The 14,000-nt window shown below is 50.2% G+C and overlaps 6 protein-coding genes across 6 annotated transcripts; 2 read left to right on the top strand and 4 right to left on the bottom strand.

Annotated features, from left to right (window-relative positions):
* Nucleotides 1-878: 878 nt before the first annotated feature.
* On the bottom strand, nucleotides 879-1,600 carry N7484_009386 (mRNA splicing protein SMD2; the record flags this gene model as incomplete). Its single annotated transcript, XM_057119773.1, has 4 exons — nucleotides 879-921; nucleotides 1,016-1,264; nucleotides 1,476-1,508; nucleotides 1,572-1,600. 4 exons carry the CDS (start codon nucleotides 1,598-1,600, stop codon nucleotides 879-881), a joined length of 354 nt encoding a protein of 117 aa, XP_056969328.1.
* A 1,052-nt stretch (nucleotides 1,601-2,652) lies between these two features.
* Nucleotides 2,653-6,284, top strand: N7484_009385 (putative GATA transcription factor (Ams2); the record flags this gene model as incomplete). Its single annotated transcript, XM_057119772.1, has 3 exons — nucleotides 2,653-2,692; nucleotides 2,750-2,903; nucleotides 2,957-6,284. 3 exons carry the CDS (start codon nucleotides 2,653-2,655, stop codon nucleotides 6,282-6,284), a joined length of 3,522 nt encoding a protein of 1,173 aa, XP_056969327.1.
* Nucleotides 6,285-7,313: 1,029 nt separating this feature from the next.
* N7484_009384 (putative ssDNA binding protein Ssb3) lies at nucleotides 7,314-7,855 on the bottom strand (the record flags this gene model as incomplete). Its single annotated transcript, XM_057119771.1, has 3 exons — nucleotides 7,314-7,384; nucleotides 7,449-7,500; nucleotides 7,613-7,855. The coding sequence occupies 3 exons, from the start codon at nucleotides 7,853-7,855 to the stop codon at nucleotides 7,314-7,316; spliced, it is 366 nt and encodes a 121-aa protein (XP_056969326.1).
* A 488-nt stretch (nucleotides 7,856-8,343) lies between these two features.
* Nucleotides 8,344-9,753, top strand: N7484_009383 (microfibrillar-associated 1 family protein; the record flags this gene model as incomplete). The annotated part of the gene is made up of 1 exon (XM_057119770.1): nucleotides 8,344-9,753. The coding sequence occupies one exon, from the start codon at nucleotides 8,344-8,346 to the stop codon at nucleotides 9,751-9,753; it is 1,410 nt and encodes a 469-aa protein (XP_056969325.1).
* Nucleotides 9,754-10,129: 376 nt separating this feature from the next.
* Nucleotides 10,130-10,983, bottom strand: N7484_009382 (trafficking protein particle complex subunit 5; the record flags this gene model as incomplete). The annotated part of the gene is made up of 2 exons (XM_057119769.1): nucleotides 10,130-10,616; nucleotides 10,709-10,983. 2 exons carry the CDS (start codon nucleotides 10,981-10,983, stop codon nucleotides 10,130-10,132), a joined length of 762 nt encoding a protein of 253 aa, XP_056969324.1.
* Nucleotides 10,984-12,118: 1,135 nt separating this feature from the next.
* On the bottom strand, nucleotides 12,119-13,821 carry N7484_009381 (putative NAD+ kinase; the record flags this gene model as incomplete). Its single annotated transcript, XM_057119768.1, has 4 exons — nucleotides 12,119-12,552; nucleotides 12,613-13,612; nucleotides 13,673-13,717; nucleotides 13,777-13,821. 4 exons carry the CDS (start codon nucleotides 13,819-13,821, stop codon nucleotides 12,119-12,121), a joined length of 1,524 nt encoding a protein of 507 aa, XP_056969323.1.
* Between the last annotated feature and the right edge of the window lie 179 nt (nucleotides 13,822-14,000).

Here is a 14,000-nt window from a genome sequence, read left to right as displayed (position 1 = left end):
TGAACGCGAGTGTTGTAATTGACACTGGCCTCCAATATTTCGATTGTATCGACATGTTCCAATTCTGAGTCTTCTTACCGCAGTTTTTACCCCGCTAGGCGCCTGCGTCGATTAGACTTTTGAGTGTATGCAAGCAAATCTCCTTTGTTACACATTGAAAGTGCGGTGTATGGAGGTGCATAGATCTGAGCATCTTAGTCACTTCCAAGGTTCGGTTTGATCTTGATCTTTCGGTCTAATTGAGTTAAGCCCCATGGCTCTGCCCAGTATGCGGTATTCTCTGATAGCAGACTTTGTATAGCAGAATACTCTTGCACCCTTGCGTTCCTGTTGTTTATATACCTCATTGAACGTCCTGGAGTGGATAATTTCTTCGGGTTTTTAGTAGGGCTGTGTAAAGAGTGTGAAAGATGACTACAACCAACGATCCCAAAGCTGGGTCAGATTCAAAGAAATAAATGCATTGCGAACATATCTCAGCTCTAAGGAACTACGCCGCCCGACGCTTCCCTCAAAGTGGACACAAATCCCATCAACAGAACGCCAGCAAGGATTTTTTTTTTTTGTAGGCCGAAATTCACCGTTGCATGCGAATGTTACCTCACAGGCAAGGTCAAATAGTCCCAGGTCTAACCTGATGGTGTGACCAGAAGCAAGGGACAGGAGATATGTAGAATGGGTGAGGTAAGCAGGAAAAAAGGGTATCGATATCGATTACATGAGAAACCGTAAATCGCAGGATTGATCTGCGGCGCAAGCGGAGAGCAAACCGTCCCGCATATTTAGGATTCCGAGATATCAGGGTAGATCGGATGCAGGGTGATGAACCACCCTGGGCGGGATGGAGATGCGCAAGATAGGTTTGAGGTGATAAGCGCTCAGCTGAGCAGAACGAGGATGACAGAGTCACCACGGAGGAACCTAATAGAGCCGATTATTAGAAGACCACACGGAAAGAAAAGATGAGTTTAAAGGGCGCGGTGTCTCCACCAGGTCCAGGTCCAACCACACGTACATCTTGCTGATGAAGCGATCCTTGTTCACGCCCTTGCCCTTGCTACCCTTGGGTTTCTCGGTCCACATCTCCTTCACGTTCTCCAGAACCATGTTGCAGTGTCGGTCAAAGGCCTTGACACGGGCCAGCAACTTGCGGTTGTTGCGGCAAGAGATCAGGACCTGGGTGTGCGTGCGGGTGGCGGTCTGCAGTAGGGACAGTGGACCGGCGGTGAGCTCGTGCTCCTCAACAAGAGCGACCTCATATTCCCTGTTTGGTTGCGATGCAAGATTAGCCTTTCAAGTTCATGTATGTCTTTAGATTGCGCATGTATCGGAATGTGACTAGGAAAGAATCGCAAAGCCCCGCATTGTGATATTTTTGCAGCAATTAGGCAGCAGCTGGCAGTTGAGGGGAAAGGAAACGACAATCATCGGTGAAGCTGGGGACATTCGAGGGATGGTGTTGGGAGAGAACATACGTGAGCTCGCTCTTAGGCTTGTTGAGCAAATCCCTGTGGGAGAATTGGGTCAGCTGGGTTGCATGAGAGTCAAAAGTTCATCCACATATAACATACTGGATCTTTGGGTCGGGGGCTGTCGACATGGTGTGTAAAGTATGGGTTATAGATGGCCGAGAAGAGTCTCTCGCGCATTCGTTAGGATACTGGAAGACGAGCAAGTTCAATGGTCACGTGATATACAGCTGGCCCTAGAATTAGTAGTGGCTTAACCAGCCTCCCTACTCTACGTCAGGGAGTCAAACATTCTCTCCAATTTTGACATTGTCAGTATCTAATGCGGGAATTCTTGGAATTTTCAACTGTAGACTCTGCAAAAGCCTTTCACTGGCTTTTAGGCAGGTGCCTATTCCTTTTTATCGTAAATTCACTTTCATGAGTATGGGTAGGTGCTACGTCATTTGTAGTATACACCGCCCGGCTGGCGCAATTGGCTAGCGCGTACGGCTTTTAACCGTAAGGTTGCCAGTTCGATCCTGGCGTCGGGCGTTTTTTGCCGATTTCCTTTTTCTTAGTCAGGCACCAAGGCACGCGTTCTGACCGCGGCTTGCTCGCGATTGGCTGCGTCACGTCGCGTACACGCTTGTTTAGAGATCAGCGGATAGCTTCAACCCGCGATGCAAGGTCTTCCCTTTAAACCCTCCAACCCCCTCACCGTCTGCAGGTGTAACTGGATTTTTTTCCTTTTCCTTTTTAATCTTCAATCCTTCTCTTCCCTATTTCCATAAATAGGCTTTCTCATTCGATTGAACCAAGGCTTCCTACTCCCCTTCCAAGGATCGACCCGATCAACATTCCATTCCTGCAGGCTCTGCTGCACAAACTGCATGTGCTATCCATTCTCCCGGTCGACCAGATACTTGATCGATATGCTTGGCCGATAGATCGGCTGGCTACCCTCCTACCTGCACTTATCCCGGTGCTACATCGCACTGTGGAGCAATAAAAAGTCGAATTGAATATTTGCCCTGCCAACAACCTCGATCCCCACCTCCCCTGCCTACCGATATCCTGCCTTTTCTTCTTACAACCATCCCCGCTTCCCCTCTGTGTACTTCGTCTCCTTCTCGATTCCTTCCAATTACTCTCTTCGCATTGACCCGGAAATTGTGTATGGAGACAAATCGGATTGTATGAGATGGACTCTCAGGACGGCATTACCGTCCGCCCTATGAGGCGTATGAATTCTACTCAGACAACCAGATGACGCCCATAGCTAAAATTTTCGTTAACAGTTAAGGTCTTGTATACCTTTGATAACGAGAACAAAACCAACTGTCTTGCTCGCTGGCCTCATGTGCTGGAAATTCAAACGGCTTATCTGGATGAGGAAACTCCAGTCGGGGTCATTGAGCTGAAGACATGCATTCAAGCAATTGTTTCAGCCAGGTTCGACTCCCTTTTTCAAGTTCATGGTCATTGGTATGCTGACTTGTTTGAAGCCCTGAATTGGTAGCACAACTAGGAAAGGACTATACAGTGTACGCTTACGATTACTCGGAATACGAAACCCCCCTCGTCGGTCAAGGAATGCTTTCATGGGTCCTGGCTTCATCTTCACCGACGCCGGAGGCGCCCGCTCACCAGTCTAAAACCATGGTCACGGGTAAGGTGAGCAAAACCCCTCTGGGTCTATTTTCCAAGGGCGCCGGCGCTCAGGAGACCCTGGAGGTCAAACTTCGATTGGTTCCCGTTCCGACCGTCATGCAAAGCCAATATCTCGACAGCATGCAGAAATACCGAGAACTCAGCCATGTGATCCCTCATGACTTCGACGCGCAATCTTGGACGAATTTCATGCGTCAGAATCCCTCGCTAATGGAGGCCGCTCGAAGCCAGTCACAGGACCGGGCGAGCGCTGGGTCCCCTATGGGTGGATCGGGCATTGGACGGTTCCATCAGATTCTCAGCGAAGGCGCCACTCCTCGTGAGTTTTCAGGCTATGAACGAAATGAGTCAGTGCGTTCAGCTTCGCCCACGCACTCTTATGGTGTTCCTAGCAGAGTATCAACACCTGGAGGAATTCGCTCAGTAATCCAGCAACCCCAACCCCAATCAAGGCAACCTTTCAACCAAAGCAGCGACATGATCAGACCATCTTCAAGTGCTTCTATGCGCGACAGTGACTTCCAGGTACCGCAGTCTCACTCTAGGAGAGATTCTATCCAATCCGGCTATGCCAGTGGAGGCGAGGATATGGATCCCCAACCACGGAAGAGGGCCAAGCTGTATCAGGCAGGCTGGCCAGGAAAGTCTGATATGAACATCGAAAGACAACCCAGCTCACTACGGGTCGCCGCCAGTACGGCGGCCTCCGTTCGGATCCACCGTCCAACTCCCGTCAATCCTTCAATTGCGGCTGAACAGTCCCTGGTCGAGCCCGTTCGCCCGCCAACCCCAATTATGCGTCCTGGGGAAGGTACCCGCCGCCTTCGGCCTGCGTCAAGCATGCTGCGGGAGTCATCTGTTATCAGCTCGTACGGATCGCCATACATGAATAGCGACGACATCGGCACAGATTTCACAGGTCATTCTCCTGAGGATTCCCGTTACCAAGGATTGTTCGAGCCTCCATTCACCATGCCTTCCTCGCCTCCTGTCATGGATTCACGGTTTCCATCCAAATCCAGCCCTGTGCTGCCTCCCCTTACATTGGATACCGACTCCGGCTTCATGAGCGGTGGTCTGGATGATATGATGGATGATGAAGCGGCTACTCCCGCAGAGTGTGCCCAAAGGGCTGAATCACACGGCCTCGCTGAAAGAGATCACTCTCATTCCGTTCGCTCTACAGTGCAGGCAACCTCCCCGGCCAGTGCCACTGGCACGATAGCTGACCAACCTAATAACTCCATGATTATCAGCGATGCTCCCGTCCAGCAACCTACGAAGCCCCAGCAACAGCGTCGCCCAGTCTCGGCAGCTGGGTCTAGACCTAGCTCACGGAACAGCGTGCGCCTGGCGCCCAAACCGCTAGCACCCGCACCTATTGCCCCTCAGGGTGAATTCGCTCAGAACAGGAGCACCGTTCCTGCCAGCGATCCTGTCGCGCCTAGCCACCCTCCCCTTCAGTACTCCCATACCTGGGCGGGGCCAATGAGCGATTTCAGTATTGCTGACAGCTCAAACTCAGTACCGCCACGAAAACCCGAATCCAAGCCTCGGAGCGCTAAGAAGAGGGTGAAACAAATTCAACAGCGCTTGGATGATGCCATCAAAAGCGGACAGGTTCCTCCCTTCTGTGCGAATTGCGGCTGCATTGAAACTCCTACCTGGCGTCGGGCGTGGTCGAAAGAGGTCGTGGGCAGAGAGGACATCGCCAAAGAAATGATGCAAGACAGCAATACCTTGTTCTACGAGTCTCTGGAACGTGACGCCCAAGATGCAATTTCCAAGTTCAAGATTTATAAAAAGACTCTCCATAGCTGGGACAAGGAATGGACTCAAGTTTTGCTTTGCAACCCTTGCGGTCTGTGGCTGCACAAGTTCAAGACCATGCGTCCCGAGAACAAGTGGAACAAGCCCGGTGCAGATGGTACTGAGAAACGGAAGAAGCGTCCCGTGAGAAACCGCAGAACTGGTGGCCCACTGTCGCTTCCTTCAACCAGGACTCGCAGCATGGCTGCATCAAGCGTGACTGCAGCTTCCTCTCCAGCCCCCACCGAAGCCTCCTCCGTGCAGCCCGAAGATGGTGCTACTCCTCTTGTGGACAACAATCAAGATCAAGATCCGGACCAGGATGAGGAAGGCGAAAACTACCCCAACAAGCGTCGTCGGGCTAACAGCGCTGAACCTCCACGGTCATCCGAGAGCTCGCACACTCGCTGGGAGCACGACGATGCCGTGGAAGCCCTGCGTCGTGCGATTCAGTCTAGTCCGGCAAGAAATATGGCCGGTCGCAAAGTTCCAAACTCGGATGATTTGACTCTCACCCCCAAGCCCTTGCGCCGGGCGCTGTTTGCCTCTTCTCACAATGACAATGCCTTGAAAGAGCTGGATGATTCTAGGGTGAACACTGGCTCTCCAAGACGCAGTCCGAGGATTGCTTCGCGTGAAGACAAGGCCCCGGAGAAAGAGAACATGGCGCCCACACCTAATGATGACCTTAACGATCTTTTTGAGAGCCCTTCTTTGGACTTTGAATTGCCTATCAGCCCAACTCCGCGTCGGCCCCATGCTCGTTTCAATATCCATGAGCGACGACTTTCGTTGCCTTCCAACTCGCCAACTGCTAACCGGCGCAAGGATGTTGGATCAGTTACCCCTTCAACCCGTCTCACCGCGGAACGCTTGCAACGTATCCAGGAAGGTCAGGATCAAACCCGCACAACACCTCGCCAGAATCGAACCCCTAGTAAGCAAGACATGCCTTCCTTGTTGGATCCTGCGGCATTCGAGTCTTTTGACGGCATGATTCTCGACATCTTTGACAATGCTCCTGGCCAGTCTGACTTCTTTGAGCTCGGGGGCTCAAAGGCCGACAACCAGAACTGGGCTGAGTGGCTTCCCACGGACTATGTCTCTCCCACCGGATCGGACAATGCCGAAGCTTCTGAAGACTTCATCAACGCCATTCTTTCCAATCCCACGGCCCTCAAAGAAAACATCCACAACTCACAATTCAATCCTTTCGCTTTCACCGATACCCAAGTCCCTGACTCGGGTTTCTTCAGCTCAGATGCTCTACACGCTGACTCCATGGGTATGCCCAAGCCTCAGCATGCCAACGAGCAGCTAAATGGTCAACAGGCAATGTCTCCCACTGCGTGAGCAATCGTTGGCTTCCATTTAGATCCCGCCTATGTCATGTTTGTTTTATGTCTTATGTTTTTTAGCGACGGCGTTTGGCTGGTAGGCGATGTCTTTGCTTATTGTTACACATCGGCCTTTTTTTATTATTTGCAGGCGGTTCTATGCTTTTGTTGAGTGTACGCTCGATTTTCCATTATTCTGAATTATGACCAGAAAAACCCACAATCGGGTCTTCACTATGTATCGCTGACGCCTTGTCTCGGCTGATGATTGCTACCGGAATGCCTAGCTGCCCGGAATACATGAAAACAAAATCAAACTCAAGTTCAAAACACATTTTGCATTCCCCTGTAGTCAACAAAGTAAAAGTCCGTTGGTCAAGACTTTCAGAGCCGCACGTTACTGTCAAGTGGTCATCTACTAAACATCCTTTCATTCTAGTATGTCCCCCGGTGCCTATCGTAATTACAGTCTGCGGTGTTGGATGGAGTGTTCTTATCTAGCCAGGGAAGAATCTTGAACGTCAGACAGACAAATAATATACCAGACTTTTATTTTAACAGGATGAGACATACTACTACACTTGTAATAACTCGATGATGGCTTATCAATGTCCACAGTTGACTAAGTGGGGATGTACGTTGGTTAATAAGATCCCATGATGAGGCCCATCGCTGATGTTTGGAGAAGTAGCTCAAAGCCATAATTATGAATGTAAATGATTAGATGATCTCCCATTCGATTTTCAGCACTTCTTGTCTTTTAAAAAGTGCGAATTTTATTTGGATTATGTATTCACATTATTATGCCATTACTTGGAAGGGAAGCAACATCTGCCATGGCAAAAACCTTGGAATTTGATCATAACATCGTATAATATGCAAAATCGGAGCTAGGCCACCAGACCGAGGATACAACATGGTCAAAAAACAACATAGTGCATCATACTTGCTACCCAACGCAAGGAAACAATTATTCACCAGCTCTAAACCATGCTTTTATCCTTCCCCGGATGCCGTAATGAACTTTCAGTAACCCTCAGATCCTTTATTCAGTACTGTAGAAGAGAGTCTTGAAGCGGTGTGTGGCGTCGACAACGTGCTCGTAGATCTTGTAGTCTAATAAAGGCAATCCAGCCAGTTAGCACATGGCTTATCTTATTCAGTTCAAGACAAGACTCACCACAGTCCGCCGGGTTACCCCAGTCCGTTGTCTCGAGAACTCGGAGTCCAATCTAAAGAAACAAGCCATTAGTAATCCATTCCTTCAATGCTACTGCGTATTTCTATGCAAGCTCAAACGGAACAGAAGAGGCCCCAAAAAATACTTGAACTCAATGAACTTACCCCACCATCAACATCAGTCACTTTCCCTACAACCTCGATGAGTTTCCCCATCTGTAGGTTCTCATCCGGAGTTAAAATGAGGGTCACATCTCCATGGGTGCCACAGGTGATTTTCGCTTGTTCGCCGTTGAGCGCGCTCACGGTGCCCAGAATGGAGACGGTATGTATAGTGCCCGCGGCGGCGTTGTTGGGGTGGAAGTTGGAGAGGTGCTGCGGTAGGACGCGGGGCGTTTGAAGAGACATTTTGGATTGGTGAGTCTGGTGAGGGTTGTTTTGGGGGTCGGATGAAGGGAGAAGGCGTTGTGAGAGTGCTATGGTGGAATTGAGCAGATCAGACGCGTTGATAGGACGCGTGGGCACGTGATGGTGGGCTTTCCAAAATCAATGTAGATCGAGATTATCAAGTGCCTTCACATGGCTGTGTATCGCGATTAAAAAACTGGATCTGATTGAAACCAACTGGAATCCCGTATATACCATAAAATACATAATATCTACAGGGGTTCGAGGTACAGTGCTTGTGAATGGTCTCTTTTCCATATCCTCACGTGACCATTATCAATTTCAATCGGAGCGGGAGCTCATGTTCTGCGACGTCAGACCTTCACAACTTGCGCCGTGATCCCCAATGGGCCCTCAAATCTCCAACGCGGTTTAAGGCACTACATGCGATAACAAATCGTATTCCGCTCATCTCCTACGGACCCTGATTACTCCATCACCTCGAAACCATGCCTCCGCCCCTACCATCTTCCCACCGCGGGATGACCGCAAACCCGCTTAAACCTGTAGGCCGTTATCGACCTGGCAAACCAGTCGCGGAAGAGCACTCATCATCAGAAGAAGAGGAGGAAGACGAAGATACTGAGGCGCAGAGAGAACAAGAACGAAAAGAGGCCGAACGCAGGAGACAACAAGCTCCAAAAGCAAGCTCTTTCCCTTCTGCGGCCGCCCGCAAAGCTGTTCAGGAAGAGCAGGATGATGATGAGGAAGGGTTTGAGACTGATGAGGAGGATGAAAATGAGGCGGAGCCAGCATCAGCACCCAAGGCTGCGCCACAAGCTCAAGTTTCTTCGGCACAAGCCGTAGCGTCAAAACCGACACCGGCAGCTGCCCCAGAAGAAAGCGAAAGCGAAGAGGAAGAAAGCTCAGAAGAAGAAGAAAGTAGTTCGGAGGATGAAGCGCCCCGGCGCATGTTGATACGGCCTACATTTATCAAAAAGGACAAAAGAGGACAAGGCGCAGACCAAGCACAAGCTGCAGCCAGTGCAGCAAACACCGAAGCCGAAGCCGAAGCACGCCGCCAAGCCCAACGACAAGAGAAAGCAGACCAGCTAGTACGGGATCAACTCGAAAAAGACGCAATCGCACGCTCAACAGCAAACCGGGCTTGGGACGACGACGAGCTAGAAGTCGACGACGAAGAAGCCATCGATGACAAGGATGGTGTAGACCCAGACGCAGAATATGCCGCATGGAAACTCCGAGAATTGAAGCGAGTAAAGCGCGAGCGCGAAGCCATCGAGGAAGCCGAGAAAGAGCGCGAGGAGATCGAGCGCCGACGCAATCTTACACAAGAAGAGCGTGATCGCGAGGACGCCGAATTCATTGCACAACAAAAGGAAGACCGCGAAGCCACCCGCGGTCAAACAGGCTTCATGCAACGCTACTTCCACAAGGGAGCGTTCTTCCGCGATGACCTGGAGAAAGAGGGACTGGATCAACGCAATGTCATGGGCCGACGGTTCGTGGATGATGTTGCGCGTGAGACGCTGCCCGAGTACATGCAAGTGCGTGATATGACCAAGCTGGGCAAGAAGGGGCGTACTCGTTACCGCGACCTCAAGTCCGAGGATACAGGCCGATTTGGTGGAGGGTATCAGAATCGTCGGAACGATAATGGTCCGCCCATTGGCATTACAGATGAGCGCTTTATGCCTGACCGGGGGGATGATCGGGGTCAGGGACCGACTGGGCCCACGGGTGCCAATGCTAGTTTTGTTCGACCGAGGCGGAGGTCAAGATCCCGCTCTCCACGGCGGGACAGACGGGATAATCGAAGTCGTTCGCCAGAGCGACGGAAACGCAGCCCGTCCCCGTATGAAGATCGGGATAAGCGTCGGCGAGTCGATAGTTCATGATGAATACCATATCTACTACGTGAACCTGGCGTTGGAAGGATTCTTTAGCCAAAAGCTTTGCATTGCTATTCTTGTCATATACCGGTATATACATGCATTTGAGCAAATGATACACCCCTCTACATCTCGAAGTGTTAGCCTCAAGCGTTATATCCAGGCGAGGGAATCCAATTATCCACATATCTAGCATTCCTGTTTCCAAGTTTTCTATCAACCACCCTCAGCATATTGGCAAACTTGTAAATCTCTAAAAAGGCAAAGGGCACCCAATACAGATGTTGTTTGAATCATTCTCATCGAATTGGAATCCTCCGCTAGAGAGAATAGAATTGGCTCTATAGTCCATATCACCCAACAACTCTGCAAAAAGAAGAATTTATTTGATCCCTGCCCTTTCCAAAACCTTCTCACGCTCCATAACACTATCCCCAAACCGCACAAGGAAAACCGTCCGGGAAGGCCACATCTCCGTCGGCTGATTATGCGTCGAAACTTTAGCCTCAAACCCACACCCATCACAGACACCCTCAATAATTCCCGCCACGAAGGCCGCACAATTAAGCATACTCATTTCCCGCGGTACGCTGATATACGTATTGACCAGCGGATCATTGTCGGTGATCATGTATTCGTTTGGCGTATCCGGGGAAACGGAGTGCTCGAGGGCATCTGCTGAGCGCTGGAATAGGAGGCGCCAGAGGGGGCCGTGGATGAGGTGGAGGAGAGCTAGGATTCGGAGGGGTCTGTTTGGTGGTGACGAGGATGTTGAGGAGCTTGAGAGGGCTGAGGATGAGGTTGAGGTGGCTCTGTAGAAGAGGAGGTCGAGGAGGCGGAGGCCTAGGGGGTATCCTTGTTCGTTTAATCTTGGACTACGTTAGCAGATGCTCGGAAGTTTATTTTCAAAGCCAGATTGATGGATCTGCAATGGACAGGTAGGAGTAGGTAGGGGACTCACCGTTTCTCTAAATCTTGTATACCCGTTACCCTCCGCTGGGCATATGTGACCATCTCCGCAAATAGATAGGCGAAGCTCGCGCGACTGGACTCCGCATTGCGGCTGCGATTCAAGTGTCGGTCGTAAATTGTTTTACGATTGGAAGGCACACGGAGGCCTTGTGTTGGAGCTGGGCTTTGTGGCTGCTGCGGCGCTTGTGTTCGGTCACTGGATGTGGATTGCGGCGTGGCGGCGTTGCTGATGGACAGCATGGCCGAGTGCCTGGGCGCGGCCATGGTGTGTAGATAAGAGACGCCACTGAGTGACGGAGTTGAATTGGTGGATAAACGGTCAAGAATGAGGGTGCTGATCAACTCGGAGGTCGTGTATTCGTGATATGTTGTTGGTGGTTTGAGGGGTCAAGCTAACTTCCGTCTCTGGTTGTCGCGATGTGGATGCGATCTACGGTGGAGCGCATCAGCCGCGGGTGCAACTTGCGTAAGAAATCTTTGTACGGACAGACATCTGAGATCTATATTTACAGATAGTTTACAGTAGAAGAAAAGGTGATTTGTAAAGAAAAGCGAATTTCATTCATGAGTCAAGACAGGATGGCTGTGCTACGAGGTAAGCCGTGCAATAGCTACACGAGCGACTGAAATTTTTTTCAAAATGTTCGAAGCCGTGCTAGACCATCGAGCAACAACCAAAGAGTCAAAGGTCTAGTGAGTTTTATATGAGGGTGACGATCATAGATCAAGTCAAGTTCCTGTTCTGAAACCACTGTTAGCGAGGTTCATTGAAAGGTCATATAGATTCCACACAAAGGAAAATAGCCAATTCAATCAGACATCCAAGGAAGTAATTGCGCACAATGGTCCCGAAATAGGTTCAAATTGGGCCTAGCGTGGAAACTGCGAATGTAGGAACTTTTTCATCATATGAAATGGGCGCGAAGACCCTTGGCTATTCCCAATGGCGATAAATCAAAAAGTCGTGACTTACCAAATTAGTGAAAGCATGAGCAAGAGAAGAGAAGATAAAGAAAGATATAAAAAGGAAAGCCTGCGTGGTGCAGAGTTCGCATTAGAACTTGCAGTTGCAGGTGCAGGAGATGATGGAAGAAGAAAAAAGTTTTGCGGTGGGAAACCGCCTTTTATAGGGCGGAGTCCAGCTGCCCCGGAAACCAACTTCAAGCGAGTATATCCACTTGAGCTCGAAAAAATTTTCAAGACAATGGATCTCGTAAACAATACCACGATTTTAATTGCAGAGATTTTTCAGACTATCAGGCTGTCAGCTACAAGTATTTGCTATCTACAGTCTAGCTATTAGTGATCGCCATTTGATCAAAAGCAAGGAAACTCGGATTCAAATTCGCAAGACATAAGCTCGTTAGTTCACCAGTTACATTTCCATAAAGACCTGGACTTATTTGAAACTCTTCTGTTTCGTACGGGAGTTCCAATTTAGCGTTTTCGAAATGCTGTGGACCCAGTCTTCACCGCGTCGGTCCTGAGGCAAGACATTGGCAAACGGGTATCTCGACGCCGACACGGTAACGTAGTCGCCTGGATGTAATTCAACTCTCTCCCGGCCATCAAAACTGGCCCATGAACTAGTCCGGGCATCGTAGGGAACACCCATACGCAACACAATCGTATCGGGGAGGATGATTGGGCGGAATGAGAGAGTATGGGCGCAAATGGCTGTGACCAAGATCACCGGGTTTTCGGGATGAGAGAGCGATCCTCCAGCAGCGAGGTTGTACGCTGTCGATCCTGTTGGTGTAGCAATGCAGATGCCATCGGCAAGCAGGGTGGTGAAATGCTCGTCGTCGCCAAACAGCTCGATTTGAGACATAGCTGGGGTCGAAGGTTAGCGAAATAATTTCAGATGGTGAAGAAAATTAGCAAGGGACATACTTGGATTGGGTCCACGGTCCAATACAACGTCATTCAGAATCTCATACACTCTATCCGGAGTATGAGTTAATGTATCCTCCCCTTCCTCGCCAATCAACTCCTCCACCAAGTCGCGATTCGTCAATGTACGACTATGCGGATCTTTCAACCGCGCCTTGCTTCTCATGATCGTGCACTCGAATCGCAATCGAAGACTCACAACCACACCATCCCGAAAAGCATTTTCCAATATCTTTTTATGGTCAGCAAAGTCAAAGTTTGTCAAGAAGCCCAATGACCCAAGCGCAAATGACAGAACGGGCGGGACAATACGCTGGAATAGCCAGCTAGTATAAAGAACCGTTCCATCTCCGCCGAGTGTGATCACAAAATCAAATAGGTGAGGCTGTTCCTGCGCAAGCTTAGGATCCCAGAACTTGAGCCGGCCCTTGGCGGACGGTTCATCCTGTAGTAGCTGCAACGTCCCAAAGTCCGGGTGGGTTTCCATCCGGCGCTCCACGTAGACAATGTACGGTGAATCACGGTCCTTGGACAGTAGCCAGCGAGTCACTTTCCTAGTCAAGCTCACTAAAGACTCGTCATGTGTCTTGCTCACGATGAAAACATTTTTCACCGTCAGTTTGAGCTTGATACTTCCCAACTTCTTTGAGAGCTTCCGTACGTTCCATGCCATATCGGACAACTGACGTTTGGTTAGATGTCGGGATTGGATGACTGTAGGCTCAAGCTTCAGAGTTTTGTTATCGCTGTCGACAACAGAGACGACATTATCCTCCCCCAGGACCTTCGCATCGGCGGCAGGTTCATCTTCGGTCAGAGCGTTGATCACGTCTTGCTTATCGGAAATTTTGGGGAAAGGTGCTGCCCATTCACCCGCAATAAGGGAATGCACATAGCAAGCTGTCGTCCTGTCTTGTGGATCATGGTGTTTCATTCGGGGTTTTTCCATGGTCACCAGGGAGGATTTGCGGCGGTGGCTGGAATCGGGGTAGAAGACGACCTGGTCAAAGAATTTAGAAATCTGAATTGACATGATTCATGCTGCTTTGTGCTAGCTCACCTCCAGCTGGTTCTGCGGCTCCGTATCACTGGCCCCTCCGTGGCTCTAAGAAGCATGGATCAGTTCTAATTCCCGGGCCATAACCCCGCCATCCTAGCACGTACCTCGTCCACGGCTGCCGTAGATGCCCCTCGGTCATCGTGGTCCATCGCGCGCAGGTTCTGGACTTTTTTGCTCGTTAATCAGACCAGCATAGTGAATTTGGGACTGGTAGCGATGACCCAGTGTTGGTGAGATGAGAAAACGATGTTGGACTGGGGAAACGCGGGTATGACGTAGGGCCTCTCGTTCCTCGCAAGATCTCCATAGCTTTCCAAGCCTGCTCCAG

Source organism: Penicillium longicatenatum (genome assembly GCF_028827895.1).
Source record: "Penicillium longicatenatum strain IBT 33135 chromosome Unknown contig_6_segment0_segment0, whole genome shotgun sequence".
NCBI lineage: Eukaryota > Fungi > Ascomycota > Eurotiomycetes > Eurotiales > Aspergillaceae > Penicillium > Penicillium longicatenatum.
The sequence above is the reverse complement of the archived record's forward strand: the minus strand, read 5'-3'. Positions and strand labels throughout refer to the sequence as shown.